At 52.9% G+C, this 20,228-nt stretch overlaps 1 protein-coding gene across 2 annotated transcripts in view; it reads left to right on the top strand.

Moving 5' to 3' along the window:
- VSX2 (visual system homeobox 2) overlaps positions 1-20,014 on the top strand; it is a 21,410-nt gene extending 1,396 nt beyond the window's left edge. Inside the window, exons 2-5 of one of the 2 annotated variants that reach the window (XM_066274485.1) lie at positions 357-441; positions 4,251-4,374; positions 17,024-17,204; positions 17,992-20,014. In XM_066274485.1, coding sequence (XP_066130582.1) covers positions 357-441; positions 4,251-4,374; positions 17,024-17,204; positions 17,992-18,317 — 716 coding nt within the window. In that variant the 3' untranslated portion in view covers positions 18,318-20,014. Of the gene's footprint in view, positions 1-356; positions 442-4,250; positions 4,375-17,023; positions 17,205-17,934 lie in introns of both variants that reach the window. The other variant, XM_066274484.1, reaches the window with a different exon arrangement.
- Positions 20,015-20,228: the final 214 nt, after the last annotated feature.

The following is a 20,228-nucleotide window of genomic DNA, read 5'->3' as shown; positions in this document are numbered from 1 at the left end:
CGGGGCAACGCGGCCGCGAGCGCAGGTCCAGGCGTGGAGCCCGGAGCGTCTCCGCGACACCACTTGAGGCTGTCTCGCTCCTCTGCTAACCCTGTCTCTAGAGCGCCGGGGCCTTTGCCTCTCTTAAAACGAAATCTGCTCAAAACCCCGGGATTGGGGCGCCGGCGCGGGTAGGGCCAGCCTGGGCTTGGAGACGGGGTCGACCTCGCGGAGGACTCCCCCGGCAGACAGAGCGGGTCGCCGCGGGTCCCGGAAGCGGCGCGGGTGGGGCCCTGGCGGGTTTGGGGTGCCTGACGTTCCCGAGCGTTTGCCATTGCGCCCCCAGTTTGCCCCATGCGCCTCCGCCTGCTTTTCAGATTCTGAAGATGTTTCCTCCAGCGACCGAAAAACGTCCAAATCAGCTTTAAACCAGACCAAGAAACGGAAGAAGCGGCGACACAGGTAAGGCCCCCGTGGCCCTTTCTTTGACCTCTTCTGCTCACCCACCCCTCCGTCTCCTGTTTGGGGATCGGGCCTTTCGGACTCTGTTTTCACCCCTCCGGGTCTGAGGCGCAGGGCTCCGGCGGGGCGGGGAAAGGGGGCGTCGTTTGGGAACGTCCGCCGGGCCCGGGCGCCCCGCTGCGCCGGGTGAGGACGCTGGGAGGCCTCCGGGGAAGCGGCGGGGTTTTCGGCTTTCTCCTCCTTCTTCGGGAGAAGGGAAAGGCTCCAACCAGCAGCCGGAGCCGGAGAGAGGCCGCTGGCCCCAGATACCACCCTGGCCCCCGCACGTGCGGAGAGCCACGCACAGCTCCGGGGGGCAGCTCGGCGCGCCTCCCGCCCGAGCCGGCTCCTCCGCCCTCTGTCCCCGGCCTCCATTTCTCTCCCGCGGTCCCTGTGCTGACAACCCGCCACCTTTCCGCTCCCACCGCCTCCAAAATCTCGAGCGTGATATCTACATTCATGGTAATTTTTCGTTAGGTGTCTGCTCTTTCGTTAGCTTTCCTTCTGTGAGCCTCAGTGTCCTTGTCTGTAAAATGGGAAGAGACGTGTGTGGACTGGATGACCCCCCCGCCCCAGCTGGAGCAGAGTCGGCTGCGCTGGGGTGCCGACCAAAGAGAGAGATTTTTTAAATAAATACGTCTTTAAATAGGCATTGCTTGCACCAAGTTAAAATTCAATCCGTGCGGAAAGGTATATCCTGAAAAGTAGTCCCCTCACCCCAGACCCTGTGTCAATTTACCAGGAGCTTTTTTATAGGAAGTAAAAGAGCAGGAACCAAAAATCTGCCTTTCTACGTGCGCGGCTTCCAGGCGCTGGCCCTGCGCCCATCCCGGGTCCGTTTCCCCAGACCTGAGCCGGGTCCCGGTGGGGGCCCGCGGGTTCCGCTGGCTCTCCGTCACCCCCCCGCCCCCACGGGCGGAGCTCTCCCCTTCCCGCCCGCCTCTCCTCAGCCTCGGCCTCTTCTCCAGCCTCTTCGGACCCCTTCTCCTGGCGCTTTTCTGCGTGTCCCCCTTCCTTAGCCCTTGGGAACTCCACCATCGATCCCCACCTTTTAAAGGGGCTCTTCCCGATCCCAACAGATTCCCGCTTAAATGAGGGTGAACTTTGACTTGGTTTCTCAGTGACCTCGGTTCGTTCCCTTCAGGTAGCTGTTTGTTTCTGTTTAGTTTGTTTTATTTTAAACGGAAACCTTTTTTAAAAAGTCCTGATCCGGGGGGGGGGGGGTGTGTGGCGGTGTTTTTGTTGTTGTTGTTGTTGTTGTTTTCATATTCATTCACCCAACGAATATTTATTAGAGCGCTTCTGTGCCCAGCTCATGCTGGCCCCAGGGTGGGCAATCCAGCCAGCCTCTGAGTCCAGGGACAGGGACCAACTGAACTGCTTCTGTGCTGATGCCGAAAGAGGAGAGGGGCTCCCCCAGCGTGCCCACCCCCTGGGTGCCCCAACAATGTTTCTGCATCAGGACATCTCCCTGGGTAGCACTTGGAACTGGCTGACTTAAACCCAAAGTCCCTGCTTAAGGTTCCCGATGCTCTGTCCTCACCTGCCACCTTCTCTACCTCTGAGGGCTTTGGAGGATTCCCAAGGGACAGCTCTCCACCTGCTCTACGTTTCTGGCTATTTCTGGGGCACGAAGGGAGCAGACTAGAGAGGGGAGAATGGCTACTGATTGCCAATGCAGTTTTTAATTAGTAAAAAAAGAAGAAGAAAAGGCATTTTCCTGAGCTACTTTCATTTGGGGATTTCAGGAAAGAGACTCTGGAATCTGGGGAAGAGCTGGGCATCATTTAAGGTCCCAGAAACACCCAGGTTTGGCAGGGGTTGGGGAGGGGAGAGGGAGTGTGCAGCAGCCCTGGGGAGGGGGGTCTCAGGTTTTCCTCCTCTCTTTAGCCAGAACGCTCAGACAAGGTACAGTGGGAACCCAGGGTCTGGGTTTCTGCAGGAAGCCAGGAGTGGAATTTTTGGATCACATTGTGGGATTGGAGGATTGGACGGAAGTTCCCTGGGGTCATGTCAGCATGGAGGAGTGGATTTACTCAAGAGACAGAAATAAGGGGAAATTTGGGGGATTTGAAGCTTTGTTTTGTTTTCTGTGTTATGCAAACTCTCCTAAGCAGAGCCAGAGCACTTGAATGATCTTATACAACCTAGTGTCATCTTTTCTCATTAGCTTTGGCCACACACCTAATTTAGGTGCTAGAGTTTCCCTAGCTTTTAAAAGAACTTGAGTGTTATGATTGTCTATTTTGACGATTTGGGTAGGGGCCCTTCAGTAAGTGGCAGGAGAGAAATAGAAAGCGGCAGATCTTGAAAATTCTGAGGAATTAACTTTCTGTTTACATAAGCGTTTCATCCCCCGCCCCCAAGAGAAGAGGAGAAACGATTTAGAATCAAACCAGTCATTTTCTATAAAGAGCGGAATCCTTCTTCCTCACAACGCCCTGCGCCACCCCCCACCCCCCGAGATATTAAAGACACACCAGCACAGGAATGCAGGGCTTACCTGGTACTTTTCCTGTGCCGGGTGAGGGTGCGGACAGAGGCAGCAGCGGGGATTCTAAACCCTGAGAGCATGTTGGTGAGGGTGCAAAATAAAGGTCACCTAGAACTTGGTGAAATTAAGGTCTGAAGAGAGAATTCGCATCTCTCAGTGGGTGTGTAGTGTGTTTATTCAAGAAAGGAGGTCTATGAACCCCCTAATATTGGAGGCAAAATTTATGTATTGGAGCCCATTCATTTGCACATTTTCCTATGGTGAGAAGATATAGCTTTTACCAGGTTCATAAAGCGGCTGGACCCAAAATAGGTCAATGTGAACTGCTCTGTGGGGGTGGTGGGCTGTGTAGGTGGGTTCTCTCAGGGTGGTCTGAGTGGAACATCCCTGGATGGGGCCCCCTGCTGGGCGGGCGCCTGAGCTTGTATGCGGGATGGTTGGAAGGTGGCCCTTGCCTTCTGAGCTCGGGAAGGGACAGGGCGCCCTCCCCCTTGTATTTTCCAGCCTACAACGCTGAGTGTACCTTTAAGGAGCTGGTGAACCTGGGCAGCGAGGAGGGTGGAATGTTGAGAGTTGAGGGGGTGGGAAATTCAGTTCTCAGTTGTCCAAACTCTGGAGTTGCAGCCACATTTGATCTTCTCGTGAGTCTTTGAACTTTGAATGCAATTGAAATGATCCACTCTGTGGGAGGAGTCCAGAGAGCGGTTCCAGCGGGCTGAGGCATCCATTTACCTGGTGCGCTCCTCACCCTGTGCCTGGGAGGAGGAAGAGGGGCTTTCCAGCAGCTTTCTAAAATTTCTATCTTAACACCTTTTCCTCAAAGCACTTCCAGAAAGATTCCTGTAATGAAATACTGCCCGAGGGCTGAAATAATTCCCCCCCCCAGAAGGGCAGTGTGGGCCCTCAGCCTGGAATGAAGAAAAACCTAACCGTTAGGCTGTGTGTGTGCTTGTGAGAGAGTGCGTGACTGTGTGAGGGAGTTTGTATCTGATTGTGCCCAGAGGCGGATTTAATGGTGGGCACACTGGGTGCACACCCTGGGCCCTGACTTCTGAAGGGCCCCACAAAACCCCAACTTTACACTTTGTTCTAATGTAAGGGGCCCAGTATTTTCTTTTGCGTCCGGGGCCTCAGCCGACCTTAATCCGCCTCTGATTGTACCAAGCCCCTGGATTTGGGGTCTGTCCCAGAGGCCTAGGGAAGGGTCCTTCTGTCTGATCTGGGACAGGTGCAGTCTGTTTCCAGGGCCCTGAGTGTCTGACTTTGCTTCCTCCAGGACAATCTTTACCTCCTACCAGCTAGAGGAGCTGGAGAAGGCATTCAATGAGGCCCACTACCCAGACGTCTATGCACGGGAGATGCTGGCCATGAAGACGGAGCTGCCGGAGGACAGGATACAGGTAACAGAGCCCTAAATCCCTCTGTCTCCCATGTCCCCCACTGCTGGGGACTCGGACGGCCCAGGCTCCCAGGTAACCATCTCCTGCCCTTGCTATGAGCACCTGCTTGCCTGTGATCATGTTCTCATGAAGAACAGTTTGGGATTTGCCGAATGCCTACCATGTGACGTGGGCACACTGGGGGACAAGAGACTTAGCAGATGTGGCCTGGCCCGCTGTCCCAGACTGTAGGCTTCCTGAGGAGGGTATCAGACAGACTCCGAGGGGCCCTGTGGTGGGAGAAGGAGTTCGGGGGGTCTTGGGTTCTGAGCGTGGTATTTCTGCTTCCTTCCCCATGAGGTGGTTGCTCCCTCTTTCGACTACCGCCCCCCCCCACACACACACCTCCATCCACCTGAGGCTCCTTCCTCCTCTCACAGCCAAACAGCAGGCCCTGCCTGGAGCTCCTGCTCCTTTCTTCCCCCAGCTCCAGCCCAGAATGTGGCTGGGGACATGTGCTTGCAGGTGTGGCTCGTTAAGCCCTCCTCCTCTCCCGGAGAGTTTTGTCATTACCAGCCACTGATCTGGACTGACATGTCCTCAGCTCGCTGGGCACAGGGCCTCTTTTCATTAGCAACAGGACCTTCCCAAGTCCAGAACCACCCCCACCCCGGAGCTGGGCGGGAGTGATGAAGTCTGATGGTTTCTAGACGGCTCTGTGAGGAGGAAGAGTGAGTGGGTGGGTGGGAGAAACATTTCCAAACGACTGGAATTTGCCTTAGCTGGATCGCTATAGCACAGGAAAGCTGTTCCATCCGCCGGGTGGCCCGGAGTAGCTCACTGCTGAGGCTGGGACATGAGGGCTCTGGTTCCCTGAAACCCCATCTCCTCGCATCTCCTTTGGTCATTGTCCTTTGTGGTCCTGGTCCTTTGCATCTCCAGGTGTGATGTGTGTTGGAGGTGAGGTGGGGCTGTAGGAGGAACACACATGAAGTGTGTGCAGTGGGGGTGGGGGGCTCTGGGCTCTTTCACTGGAGAACCAGAGAATGGGAAATGAGGTGTGAGCTGCTTGGAAATCTATTTGGAATTTCAGTCAGTGGTTTTAGACATTGACACTTAACAATAAGCTCAATTATTCATAATCAGATTATCTGTTTGGTGCATTATGCATGATGGCCTGGATCCATCACCCGCCCCACCCAGCTGGGTTCCAGTGGGGTAAGGCTGGGTGTTCACTCTCAATCTTGTGTGTGTGTGTTGTGTGTGTGTGTGTGTGTGTGTGTGTGTGTGGTAAGTGTATGTAAGCCAAGGCCCAATGCCATTGCCGCGTGGGGGTAACCTCTGCCTGGCCTTCATTAGCACAGAGTGGGCTCTCACAAGTGTCTGGGTGGGTGGAGGTGGACAAACGCTCCCTGTTGGCAGCTCCCACATTTTCACTGTTGACCAGAAGGAAGGAACAGCTGCCTCTGGCAGTGAGCTGTCCTAAAACCTGTCAGGCTGTGGGGGAGGGGGACTTGTTACTGTATTGCCATCAATGCCTCAGCAAGTGGCTGGTGGCTTCTTTCAGTTCCCTTGGAGGTGTCTGTGGGCTGGTGTCTAAGCCACCAGGACCAGCAGGGGGAGCTGGAGTGCGAGTCGGTTGGTTGTCCTGGGACTGTGAGGACTGGCTATGGAACGTGTGCTTGGGAGAACGGAGGCAAAAGCTCTCCAGGTCCTTGAGCACCGCTTGGTTCTTTAGGTAAATGTTGTCCCCAAGGGTGTTTCTGAGCTGTCAAGTCGCCCTGTCCCCAAATGCTCTACTGAGCATCCTGGGGAAAGTTTTCTTGTGTATCAATCATAGTTGCAGCTATAATTTATAGAGCAGTTTCTGTGCACCTGCTGTTTTAAATATGCAATGTACACAGGAAAGGCAGGGAGGTGTGGTAGTTAGGGGCACCCGCTCTGGGACAGACTGCCTGGGTGTGAGTCCTGGCTGCACCAGTTATGAGCTGAGGGACTATGGACAAGTTACTTTACCCCTGAGCCTCCGATTCCTCTTCTGTAAAATGGGGGTGGTAGTGGCACCTGCCACTGCGATGAGCCATATGTGTGATGTGTTCCCAGCCGTGCCTGGCACATGCCCAGTGCTCGCTCAGCTTCAGCTCTGATCTCGTTAAGTCCTGGTGACAGCTAATGGAGCAGAGGCCATTAGCCTCTTTTTATTACTGAGGAAACTGAGGCAGAGCGACTTGCCCAAACCACACAGCTAATAAGTGGAGGACACAGGGACCTAGGTCTGCATCTAAACCCCACGTGTTCACCTCCTGCCTCTTGGGTTTGAAGCTTGTGCTTTTTCCTGAAGCAGAAGGAAGAGAGAGGCTTTGAGGTCAGGTGGGGGGGCCTGTGTCAAACCTTCTTTATAAAAATAATCAATAGCCTGACCAGGCAGTGGCGCAGTGGATAGAGTGTCAGACTGGGATGCGAAGGACCCAGGTTCGAAACCTGAGATCACCAGCTTGAGAGCTGGTTCATCCAGCTTGAGCACAGGGTCACTGGCTTGAGTGGCTTGAGTGTGGGATCATAGACATGACCCCATGGTCGCTGGTTTGAGCCCAAAAATCACTGACTTGAAGCCCAATGTTGCTGGTTTGAGCCCAGGTCACTAGCTTGAGCCCAAGGTCTCTGGCTTGAGCAAGGGGTCACTCACTCTCCTATAGCCCCCCAGTCAAGGCACACATGAGAAATCAATCAATGAATAACTAAGATGCCACAACGAAGACTAGATGCTTCTCATCTCTCTCCCTTTCTGTCTGTACCTAGCTGTCCCTCTCTCTGTCTGTCAAAACAAGCAAACAAAAACCTAATACTTATTGAGCACCAGGTACTATTCTTTAAAAAAAACAAAACTCATTCATGAAAAAATTACTTCTTCAGTGAGGTGACACACGCGTCTCCCTCCCTCCTGCCCACCAGAAGCCCCTCCACTGGCAACTAGTTTCCCTTGTTTATTTTTATTTTTTTTATTTTTCATTTTTTTATTTTTTACAGAGACAGAGAGAGAGTTAGAGAGAGGGATAGATAGGGACAGACAGACAGGAACGAAGAGAGATGAGAAGCATCAATCATTAGTTTTTCGTTGCGACACCTTAGTTGTTTATTGATTGCTTTCTCATATGTGCCTTGACCGTGGGCCTTCAGCAGACCAAGTGACCTCTTGCTCATGCCACTGACCTTGGATCCAAGCTGGTGAGTTTTGCTCAAACCAGATGAGCCCACACTCAAGCTGGCGAAACCTGAGATCACTGGCTTGAGTGTGGGATCATAGACATGACCCCCTGGTCGCTGGTTTGAGCCCAAAAATCACTGGCTTGAAGCCCAATGAAGGGGTCTCGAACCTGGGTCCTCCACATCCCAGTCCGACGCTTTATCCACTGTGCCACCGCCTGGTCAGGCTTCCTTGTTTCTTTTTTTTTTTTTTTTAATATGGTGTATTCTAAATCATTTTTATTTATTTATTCATTTTAGAGGGGAGAGAGAGAGAGAGAGAGAGAGAGAGAAGGGGGAGGGAGGAGCAGGTAGCTTCAACTCCCATATGTGCCTTGACCGGGCAAGGCCAGGGTTTTGAACCGGCGACCTCAGCATTCCAGGTCGACGCTTTATCCACTGCGCCACCACAGGTCAGGCTTCCTTGTTTCTTTTTAGAGATTGTTTATGCATAGTTCCAAGGAATCAGAACACCCAGTGAGATAGGTACTATTACTATTCCCATTTTACAGATGGAGAAGCTGAGGCACAGAGACCAGAATACAAACCTTTATGCTCCAGAACCCTTGCTTCACTACACTGCCACCCTCTGCTCATTTCCTCTCAGTGTGTTAGGTGGGAACAGTGCGTCTAAAGATGGAAAACTACCCACTCCGGAGCCAGTCCCCCACCCAGCTTTCTACCCGAGGCTTTTGTGTATGCGTTGGAGGACACAGAGGTGGGGAGGGGTGGTTATTAGAGGCTCCAAGTCTGATGTTAGATATTCTCAAGGTGGAATGGGAAGGGTATTGGGCTGGATGTCAAGAACATGGATCTTTGTTCTGGCCCTGACACTCCAGGCTTAAGCAGAAGCCAGGTCATTTACCATCTCTTGGTTTCTTCATCTGTAAAAAAAGAGGGGGACCCCTTCAAGGGAAGGCCTTCTCAGATCACATTCCTCACCAGGGCCCTGGGCTGCTGTTGGTTGAATGGGGGAGCAAAACAGGTGAAGTTTCACAGCCCCAGGTGGACAGCTGGTACACCCTCCTGGGCCAACCCCAGTAACGGCTGGATGTGTCTGCCATCTACTCCTGTCTGATGCTCAGTGAGAACCCAGTGTGGATGTGAAAGTCAGACACACTTACTTCCAATCTGTTTCCCTGCCAACAAGCCAAGCGCTGAGCCTCCAGTTACTCATTTGAAATGCAATGTAATAATTAGTAATAATAATAATATTTCCCAAAATGTTAATTTAATAAAAGTGTTGTTATTAATAGCATTATTTAGTACTTACCATTGTCCCAGATATTAAGGGCTTTCCCTGCCTTGTTTCATTAAATTCTCATAACAGCTAGATAAATTAAAAGCTCTATTTTTTTTTTCAAAGGCAGAGAGAGAGTCAGAGAGAGGGATAGACAGGGACAGACAGACAGGAATGGAGAGATGAGAAGCATCAATCATTAGTTTTTCACTGCTCATTTTGCTACCCCTTAGTTGTTCATTGATTGCTTTCTAATACGTGCCATGACTGCGGGCCTTCAGCAGACCGAGTAACCCCTTGCTCAAGCCAGCAACCTTGGGTCCAAGCTGGTGAACTTTTGCTCAAACTAGATGAGCCCACGCTCAAACTGGCCACCTCGGGGTCTCGAACCCGGATCCTCAGCATCCCAGTTCGATGCCCTATCCACTGCACCACCTCCTGGTCAGGCATAAGCTCTATTTTTAATAAGATATTTCAAAATTGGTTTTAGAGAGAAAGGAAAGGTGAGGGAGAAAAACATCTATTTGTTGTTCCTCTTACGTATGCATATATTGGTTGATTCTTATATGTGTCCCGACTGGGGATCGAACCCGCAACTTTGGCATATTGGGACGATGCTCTAACCAACTGACCTGCCTGGCCAGATCCTGAATTAGATGCTCTTCTTATCCCCATTTTCTGGTTGTGGAAAATGAGGGGCTGAGAGGTGAAGTAAGTAATAGACTAGATTCCACCCAGTACTCAACTACTACCATGTGAGAGGGAAACACAAATACCTGTCTACACAAACTAGAATAATCCATGCCAACAGCAGTGACCATGGTCAGTCCCTGGGGTAATGATCTGTTTCCTCTGTCTTAGGGCTTGGGTGGTAAACAGATCTTTGCTCTACAGCTCTCTGGGTTGGGGTAAAGGAATATGGTGTATTGTTTGATAAGGAAGACATTCCAACTCTTCATATCAGACTCAGACACGCAGTCCTCTTTGTGTCTCCGAAAATTGCTGGGATGGGCATTCTGGAAGCCTACGCCAAAAGTCAGCTCTAGGGAAGAGGAACTGGGTTCCCACACTGACTTCATTTTCTCTGTAAGGTCACGCATTCCTAGAATTATAAGGTTGGGTATATATATATATATATTCACTTATTTGTTTACTGTATTCCTTTTTGACAAGACTATACTTAATAAAAATGTCTCCATGACAGAGAAGCGGACGTGCAGAGTGAACAGAGCCCACACCTCACCCCAGGTCCCCGCAGCTTGGTGTAAAGGATGGCACAGTCTGGATTCTCCAACTAGGCCGCCTTTTTAAAAGAGGTCCCTGCCCAAATTATATGCCAAAAGTTAGGAGGTAGGCGCCCTTATAGGAACGTCCACATGGGAAAGGGTTGGAGTGGGTCTCAGCCTGGGACATTTATTTGAATAACAGAAGTGCTTTAAAAAACTTTTTGGGGAAAAAAAGAAAAAAAAACTTTTTGGATTTTTTTGCCCTGGCCAGATGGCTTGGTTGGTTGGAGCTTCATCCCAAAGTGCAGGGGTTGCCAGTTAGATCCCTGGCCAGGGCACATACAGAAATAAATCTATGTTCCTGTCTCACTTTCTCTTCCCCTACCCCTCTCTATAAAATCAATTAAAATATTTTAAAATTATTTTTTATTGTTCAATTACAGTTGACATTTAATATTATACTAATTTCTGGTGCACAGCATAGTAGACATTATACAATTTACAAAGTGACCCCCCTCATAAGTCTTGCACCCACCTAACATCATAGACAGTATTATTATTATTATTTTGTATTTTTCTGAAGCTGGAAACGGGGAGGCAGTCAGACTCCTGCATGCGCCCGACCGGGATCCACCCTGCACGCCCACCAGGGGGCGATGCTCTGCCCATCCAGGGCGTCACTCTGTCGCGACCAGAGCCACTCTAGCGCCTGGGGCAGAGGCCAAGGAGCCATCCCCAGTGCCTGGGCCATCTTTTGCTCCAGTGGAGCCTCGGCTGTGGGAGGGGAAGAGAGAGACAGAGAGGAAGAAGAGGGGGAGGGGTGGAGAAACAGATGGGCACCTCTCCTGCGTGCCCTGGCCAGGAATCGAACCCAGGACTTCCGCATGTCAGGCCGACGCTCTACCACTGAGCCAACCGGCCAGGGCCATAGACAGTGTTATTGACTGCACATTACAGTATTATTGAATGCACTCCATAAGCTGTACAAATTGTCAGTTACAAAATAATCACAAGGCATCTTTTTAAAATACCCGTCCAGGTATTTCTGTTCATGGGTTTTGTGTGGCGCTTTGATATCTGTATGTTTTTAAAGCTCTGCAGGTGATTTTGTGCAGCCAATGTTAAAATGCTGGGTCACGGACCCAGGAAAGGAGTTTCTCTGCTTTGAGTGGGTTAATAGTGGAAGAAAGTGGAGTTTGGGGTGACAAGATGGGATGAGGAACAAGGTGACCTGTCTGTCTGGTATGCAGGGAAGGACGCTGCGTGGGGCTCCCAGGAAGAGTGGGCAAACTGCCCCCTAGTGGACATTAGGGGCTGCAGCAAAAACAGGCTTCTCAGCCTGGAGCTGGGACTGGAAGGGGTGTGCTGAAATATGGTGTCAGAAGTGCTGAGTGGATATGGAATGTGGAGTAGTTAAATCACACCAGCAATGAGTCCAATTAATCAGCTTGCAGCTAGAGGAGAGGGGAGAAACTGGGTGAATGTGATGGAAACTGCCACATGCCGACAAAGCCAGGCCTGATGGCATGGGGCAATATTAGAGGGCTGGGTCTGGGGTAGTCAAGTGACCAGAATGTGCAAAAAAGCACCCAATTATGCAGGATGTCTCCTTTGCGAAGTGACCCTGGAAGGGCTGCAGAAGGTTTCCTGCGAGATCTTTAAGGGAACAAGCCCTGGGCATGTTGTTCTGTGAGGATGCAGGGGTGGGCGATCTGCCCGACAGGAGCTGAGAGGTGACAACAGAAGCCGTAGCACAGCCGCAGCTGCTCACGCTGGTTACTACATACGAGAGAGGCTCACAGGGTTGCCTGGACGGCCTGATGTGTATCCTTGTGGCGAAGAGCTCCCACTTGGCAGAGAGAGGGCCCTTCCCCAGGTCCAGTCCATCCTTGGAGGCACAAGGTCTCAGGACGCTTTCTGCCAGCTGTGGGGGCACTGACCAGAGCAGCTGCTGACAGCCAGACGCACCCTCCCTGGGCTTCCTCAGCGCGGCTGGGACATCACCTTTGAGGGAAGATGCACCAGGAAACCCAGGCTCTTTCCGGAGCTGGAAGATATTCTCCACTCATCTTCGCCTGAGACTCCAAACCTGGTGGTCCTTGATGTCACTCTTGGGTCCCTTCTCAGGAGCTCAGAGCACTGAAATGTAAGGCGGGGCTCTGGTCCTTGCTTGTGCCTGGACGTAGGTTCTACCGAAGAGTTCCAGACCCAGCTCCCACAGCAAGGAGCAGTCTCTTCTAGAAAGTGAGCAGTCAAGGAAGTGACTGGGAGAGGGACTCAAGGAATATTTGGGGCCAGTCCGAACCAAGAGTCCAAATAGAAAAAAGGGCCCAAACGCTGCAAAGGAATCTCAAAGGTGAGAGATGAGACCGGGCTTTCTGTGAAAAGTGTAACAGATCATTTGTTGGAAAGCACAGCCTCCTCTCATTGCACATTTACCTACAGGATTCATCCAGCATCCAGCTAAAGTTTTTAGTTCTTATTATGTGCCTGGCATTTTTCATGCACTATTCTGTTTAATTTTTATAACAACCTTGGAAGGAGGTGATAGCACAGGCAGATGAAGAACCGGAAGCTCAGAAAGGTTAAGAAATGCATCTGAGGTCACAAAGGCAGTCGGAGACAGCGGGACCTCCAGCTTCCGTTTTCGAGCCCCTGATCACAGCCACCTCCCCGGAGAGCTGGATTCTCCATGGTGTTCTCTTGCATTCATGCTTCAAGGGCTTGGAATGTATGAGATATGTGGGGAGGGTGGCATTTGTTTGGCACTCTGGATGCCCATGGGGTGGGGACATGGACTAGTGGCTGTCTGTATTAAAATCTTACAGCCTGAAGGTGAAATCTTACACCCACACATGCACACACTTCCCCCAATTGTTGTTGTTATTTGTCAATCTAGCTTTACTAAAGGGCATATGGAGGAGGCCAGAGGGGCAGGTAATGCCACTTATTAACCTGCCCCCTGGGCAGAGACGCCCACTGATTTCCTGAACCTTCATTGAAATAATGAGTAGCATTTATTGTGCACCATCTATGTGACAAGTGCTGCTTTTAGGCACTTTTGCTTATTTCATCAGTCCTCAAAACAATCCTGAAAACTACGTAGTCTTAGTTTATGTTTGAAGAGACTGAGACAGAGAAGGCAAGTAACTTGCCCAGGACCACGCAGCAATTTTGGTCCAAGCTGACTTCAGTGCTTCCTACAAACTGTTCAGTTCTGTTCACACATGCTGGTTGTTTCCCGGGAAAGAAGAGAAAGGCAAACATGAAGAATGGGTAGGGTTAATTCTAATCCCTTGTCCTCTTCCCTCCAAGGTACCATTGCCACAGCTTCCCTGCCAATTGTCCTAAAAAGAAATTGTTTTGGCTGTCCAGGTCTCCTCCATAAATTGGAGCAGCATCTGGTCTTTGCAGAGAGCCAGGCATTCCAGGAGCCCATAACCCTGGGTCTGGATGACTCCTGGTTTGAGCGACCAGCTGGCGCCAGCTCCCCTGGGAGTATGTAGGCAAAGCCTGATCTGCAGACCAGTTATTCATTTCCTCAAATTAGGAGGATCAGGAAAATGGTTCTTTTTAGAGGCTCCAGATATTATCTGAATCCCAAGTCTGCACCCGGTTCCTTGGTGTTCCAGTCATGATGCTGTTTCCATCTGAGAGCCCGCCCCCATCTCAAGCACTGACGCTCATGGAATTCTGGGGAAGGCGGGCAATGCGCCTTCCCAGGCACCTTCACTGGGGGCAGGAGTCTGTGCCCTTGCATATTCCCCAGTCCCATCTCCAGAATTCATACATCAGAACTGCGCTGGAAATGAACAGTTCTGTCATAAGTTTGGAATCAAACACATTGGTTGCAAAAAGTAGACCAGACCTTATTGATCCCTCTCAGTGTGATATTATAGGTTTTGCTGCAGATATCAAAACTGACAGGTTTAGTTATGGTGTGCTGCTGCAGGGTGTTATATAACGTGGTATATGCAACACCTATTCTAAAATCCCAAACATTCTGGAGTGTGGCCTTGCAGGTTTCCATTAAGGGTTATGGCCTCGTTGTTTTATAATGCACTGTGTTGAAGAAGGAAGGTTGTCTCCTGACCGGGAAGCAGATGGGATTCACTAACAGAGCCTTCCCAACCCTCTGTAGTCAGACTAGGTGCCTGGAATTCCACCACCCAGGGGTTTGCTCTTTGCTGTCTTCTCTGAGAGGTGGATAAAACCAGAAGTAGCTTATATGTGTATGTGGATTAGTCCGTTTAGATTTTTCCTCTGTGAGAGAGGGCAGCTTGAGACAAGTGGGAACTTGGAGAGGGCGACCAAGTACTACTGGGAAGGAAGATGGGACAGGACAGAGGTCTGGGGCAAACCGCAGGCCTTGGGCAGTGAGATAGTCGGCAGAGAGCATGCAAAAGTTGCTGGAGAGATTTAAACACATCATAGATCCAGGCCAGGACCTGGCTGAGTTAGCCTTGCAACTGCTTCTTGCTCTCCGAGCTTTAGTGCACAGAGCGCAGCCATTCAGTGGCCTTCAAATTACAGAAACCCTTTCCTTAGCAAGGATCACTCAGGGCTGTCTGGGTTAGGACCAGGGAGAAACCTGCACATTGGCTTCCCAGCCCCCTAGGAGGGCCAGCGAAGGAATGGCAGTTGCCAAACCTGCTAGTATACAAGGTGTGTCCCACCTTGGGAGGGACCAGCAACCATTTTCTAATGGTGCAGGCCAGTGTAAGGGTGGAGAGCCTGGGGCGTCTGAGACCACGTCTTTTCCATTTTCAGAGGTTCCAGTCATTTACAATTGAACAAATGCCAAAGCATGGGTACACTCATTCAGTTCATCTTCAAGTTATGCGCGGACGGTGCGGTCTTTCTGCAATACAGCACAGCTGGGCTGTTTGGGAGCGGTGGGGAGGCGAGGCGACGCGGCTGGGGCGCCCCCTACCGGATGCGGCGGGCCGCGCTCAGTCGCAGACTCGGGGCTGCCTAATGCCGTCGGGGCGCTCACTCCGCCACCTGGCGGCGGCGGCGGGAACCACGGGGGCGCACCGACTCCAGCCCCGCCGGCTCGACCTGTGCCTCCCGGCGGCGGAGTCAGCAAAGGGTTAAGCTGTCAGCGGCGCGATGTTAAACAGGTGTCAAAGGCGCCCCATATATCTGCAGATTGAAATCAAATTCTTTGCCGTATAAAAAGATAAATTACCCAGGCGCTGCCGCGCGTCCCACTCATCACGCCAGCGCCAGACGGCAAGCAATTTTTTTTTTTAATGTGCTAACGACCTAATCAAGCAATCAAGTCTGAGAAGATTGCAGAGTGACCCGGGCAGCCATCTGCCGGCGAGCCACGCATTCATTTCCCGCGCCCCCACGCGGGGCGGAGCCGGGGAGGGAGCTGCCGGGGGAAAGAGGGGGAAAAATCCTAAACAAATTAACACCCAATTTTCCCCGTCTAATTAGTTAAATGAGAAGCGTTTGGGGTCCCCCGAGGAGGGGGAGAGACTCGCGGCGAGGCTTGCGCTTCCTCCCCAGCATTAATTAGTGCGGGTCAATGCCACGGTTCCCGGGAGAGCAGCCGCTTTAATTTCCCGTGATATTTCAGTGCCTGAGGCCCATCGATTCAAACTGAAATTAACTTATTTTTCAATCAGCCCAGGGCTGCCCCTGGGGGTGACTCTTCTTTTGCCGCCTCCTGAATAGAGCTGGAGCAATTTTTCATCAAAAGCTGAAACCTCCGCGGTCGAGGGCGGCGAGGGGGGGGGGCGGGGGGGGGGCAGGGGCGGGACCGACCCGGCTCGGGGCGAGGGAATGGAGATCTGCAGAGGAAACTAATAGATTTCTCGAACTGCCTCTGTCCTCCCCTCCGCTCCCCACTTCTCCGGGCTCCCTGGGCTTCTTGCCGCCCCGGGGGTCAGGGCCCAAGGGGCTGTGAGGGGACAAGAGGGTCTTGGCCGGGCCTGGGGTCCTTCCAACGCCCAGTTTCCCATGGGCCTCTCACCCACCTGAGGGACAGTGCAGCTGTTCCTGATTCTGGGTCTGGCTCCTGTCAGCTGCTGGGAGTCTCAGGAAAGCTGCTTTGGGGGACCAAGAAATCTCTGCTCCCCCAACCATGGCAGGGACCCTGGGAGCTCCTCCACGCAGGGCGGGAGAGCTCCAGACATCCCCGGGGCAAACTTCCCCCTCATTCAGACCCTGCCAGTCAGTTTGGGGGCCACCCACCACACTTTCCTAGGTCCCCAGTCCCATTCACTTGCCCAACTCCCCCGAATAGCATTTGGAGAGTAGGTGAATGGAGGGCACTGTGGCAGGGCAGTGCTCAGGACAGGACAGGGCACAGGAGGGAGCTGCCTCAGGCCTCCTGGGATGTTCCCCAATTCTGCTTTGGGGCTGGAGCAGCTCCCAAGCTTCAAGACACCTGGATAAAATGCCCTTTGCTCCCCGAGTCCACACTGGTCTGGAAGCCTTCTTGAGACTCCTGTAGTCCCTGAGTTCTAGCGAAGAGTGAGCTCTGGGCACTCCCAGGCCAACCCCTGGAAAGGAGTTTGTCCCTCTGCTAGTCAGGAAAGAGATTCTGTCTATACCTTGAAGGTGTGAGCACTCGTAAGAGAGCTACCATTGTCTGGCTTCGGGGCTGCAAACCGAGGACCACATTGGGAACTTCTCACCTGCAAGACCCTACCTAGACGCATTCCTATCCCATAAGAAAAAAAAAAAGGATCCCATTTCACCCATCATACTCTTATAAGACTCGGGTCCTCATTCTGGTGGGTACCCTGAGGCTGGAGGAACCCCCTGGGTACCATGGGGTAGGTGAGCCTGAGTAAGGACACCCACCTGGAGGAACCAGCAGTCACAGGGGCATGGGGCCACTGGCCGTGGAAGAGGTGGGGACCTTAACTCCAGATAAACATGGGGTAGAGCCTTGGGCCCGGTGCCTCTTAGAGCATACATCTGACCTGTCTGTCCGTACCTGCAGGTCTGGTTCCAGAACCGAAGAGCCAAGTGGAGGAAGCGAGAGAAGTGTTGGGGCAGGAGCAGCGTCATGGCGGAGTATGGGCTGTATGGGGCCATGGTGCGGCACTCCATCCCCCTGCCTGAGTCCATCCTCAAGTCCGCCAAGGATGGCATCATGGACTCTTGTGCTCCATGGCTGCTGGGTAAGAGCCCACACCATCCTTGGGGCCCTGCCCCTGCAACAGGAAGAGTGGGCCCCCCTGAGCGGGGTACAGCGCCTTGGAGCAAAGGGACCTGGCCACAGCAGTCTAACAGAAGGGAGGCTCTCCAAAGCAGGGCTGTCCCCCTTGGGGAGCCCCGAGGGCAGGCTTGGCCCCGGGCTTGGTGTCTGTCCCTTACACCCACCTATGGTTGCCTAGGACTTGCATCAAAGACAAGTCTCTGACTGTGGCTTCTTTTGTCCTGTGAGGAGGCTGTGACTGTTGCCCCAGGGTCTGTACCCCTTTCTTCCCTTGTGGGAGGTGGGCTTGTGATGAATGAAACTGCCCCTCTTGGGGGTTAGGGGACCCCTCGGTCCCTCTGACCACCATTCTGGCTTTGCCAAAAGGACTTTGCCCTAAATCTCTCCACCTGCCATCTGGGCCTATGTCTCATAGCAGCACCAGCTTATCTTGGGGTTCTAAGATCTGGAATCCCAGGAGAGAGGGGTGGGGGAGCAAGGGCTGTGCTCGGGAAGGGACAGGACAGGCTGCCAGGGAGCCAGCAGCCCAGGGTCTGGGCTTGGAGAGCCCTCTGAGGCCAGGCACCTAGCTGCTGGTCCGTAGCCTCCCGGTGCCCCGGCCCCGGCCCTGGGACTCGCGTGACTGCGGGGTGTGAACTAAGGCTTTCTGCTTGTCCTTAATTCTGGCCTCTCTCTATCTTTGCTGTTTTCAGTTCAAGATGGCTTTCCCAGGCGATTTTCTAAACCCGAATACCAACAATTCTTTTTAGGAATGCACAAAAAGTCGCTGGAGGCGGCAGCTGAGTCGGGGAGGAAGCCCGAGGTGGAGCGCCAGGCCCTGCCCAAGCTGGATAAGATGGAGCAGGAGGAGCGTGGCCCCGAGCCTCCGGCAGCCATGTCCCAGGAGGAACTGAGGGAGAACAGCATTGCCGCGCTCCGAGCCAGAGCTCAGGAGCACAGCACCAAAGTGCTGGGGACTGTGTCTGGGCCCAGCAGCCTGGCCCGGAATGCCGAGCAGCCCGAGGAAGAGGAGGCCATGGATGAAGACAGACCAGTGGAGAAGCTGAGTCCGTCGCAGCTTGAGGACATGGCTTAGGTCGAGGGCACACTGCTGCTGGAGCCCCAGGACTCTGTTCTGTTGGGGCCTGTGATGCTGGGAGATGTCTGAGGCGGGGCCCAGCCTGGCCTTTGCCACCCTCCCCTTGCCCGTAGGCCCTCCATACCCTCCGGGTGACTTCAGGCACAACTCAGTTCTGGCCGGAGCTTCGGCCGTGCTGAGACACCCCCACCTAGTCTTGACCTCTCCAGCGTCCTCCGCATCCCACAGGCCTGCCTCAGAAGCCTTTCTGCTGCCCCAAACACCCCCTCAGGCTGCGTCCACTCAGTCCCTTGGTGACTCTCACTGTGCAGGTCCACCCGCACTCTGTTCCCTGCTCTAGAGCCTTCTCAGCTCTGACGCCTGTGGGTTCTGCTCCCCCAGGCCCAAAGCCCATTGCCCGCCATGGCCCTGTCAGGGACTGAGGACCTGCACTCCAGGGCCGATGTCCTGAGCACCCCAGTCCTCGGCCAAACTCTGCTCCCCTCAGCCTGTTCCTTCCTGCGGGCCCGGGCCGGGGCCTGGGCCTTTGCCGTGTCAATGTACTGCCCTGCAGGCCCAGGTACAACCTCTGCTCCACCCCATCAGTGGAGCCCAGAGTCCGGATTAAACTGGGAAGTCCCAGCCTGAGCCCCTCGCCACTCTCCCTCTCATGCCCTGAGTGGTCACCCTTAGGACCCTGCCCTCTCCACACCCAGCCAGCCCACCTTTCCTCTCAGCTCAGGTGCCCACACCGCATGTGATGATGTACAATACCTGTAGTGAGTCCATCCAGGGGGCACTTCTCACAACTGCTGTGGCTCTCTGCACTGCTGGGGAGGCCAAACCCTCTACCGGACCCTTGAGGCTGAGTTCTAAAGCGTCCTGACTCCCCTGGTATGCTGCCTGTGACCCTGGCTTGCTGTGCAAAACACCCTTCCCCTAGAGCTTCTCACAAATGACTGGTTTGCATGTGCCCTGCCTTTGGAGCAACCCAATTCAGCTGTTAAATGTATACCTGGGAAACCCCAAACCTCGACTCAACTTCGCCCAGGCTGTCGTTGGGAGGCCAAGCCTGTAGCGGGCCTGGAGCTAAATACAGTCATCAAGCGCTGGTCACAAGAAGGCTATGAGGAAGGGCGTGAAGGAGAGTAAGGCAGTTAGACCCAAACTAAGCAACAGGCACACCCACCTTCATGCTGGGTGGGTGCGGTGGTGCACGCCCACTAGAAGAAGACAGAGACAGCGATCGTGTTGGAGTAGGGGCTGGGGGCTTCCTCCTGTCTGCTGGTGAGAGGGCCTGTCCATAGCGATGGCCTCTCTGCAGCTGCCCCTCCACCCTGAGGCCAGGCCCTTGTCCCCCCCCCCATCCCCACCCCATGCCACTTCTTTACCGTCCACCCACTTCTGCAGGGAATACTTCGGGAGAGAAAGGCCTGAGACAGTGAATGGGGATTTTAATTCCCTCTCAAAAGTTGATTTCATCCTCAGTGCGTTCATGGGACTTTCCCCCAGTCCCTCTTGTCTTTGTCCCCTGTTGGTTTGAAGTGTTAGACTGTAGCCCCTGGTGTGTAAATAATGTACATACAGTGAGAAGAAAGAATCTTGATATTAAGGTGTTTGAAATATGGAACTGTAATAACTAGGTATTCTAAGCCTGTGATTTCTGTGCCATTTTCTGTAAAGATACAAGTAAGAATAAAATTGATGTAAAAACAGCAGGGGAGGGACCCAGGAGTCTCTGGGTGGGGAGGTGTGTATGTGTGTGTGTGTGTGTGTGCGTGTGTGTGTGTAGCATGAAAAGCAAATCCATGAAATAATTTTTAGGTCAAAATTTTGCTAGATTCCTCTTTTAAAATTACTCCAACAGTAGAGGCACTGTGGCCTGCCTTTCTCCAGTGAGCTGACATTTGTCACCTTTCTTTTTTTTTT

The sequence above is a fragment of the Saccopteryx bilineata genome, chromosome 4, assembly GCF_036850765.1.
Source record: "Saccopteryx bilineata isolate mSacBil1 chromosome 4, mSacBil1_pri_phased_curated, whole genome shotgun sequence".
Lineage (NCBI taxonomy): Eukaryota > Metazoa > Chordata > Mammalia > Chiroptera > Emballonuridae > Saccopteryx > Saccopteryx bilineata.
The sequence above is the reverse complement of the archived record's forward strand: the minus strand, read 5'-3'. Positions and strand labels throughout refer to the sequence as shown.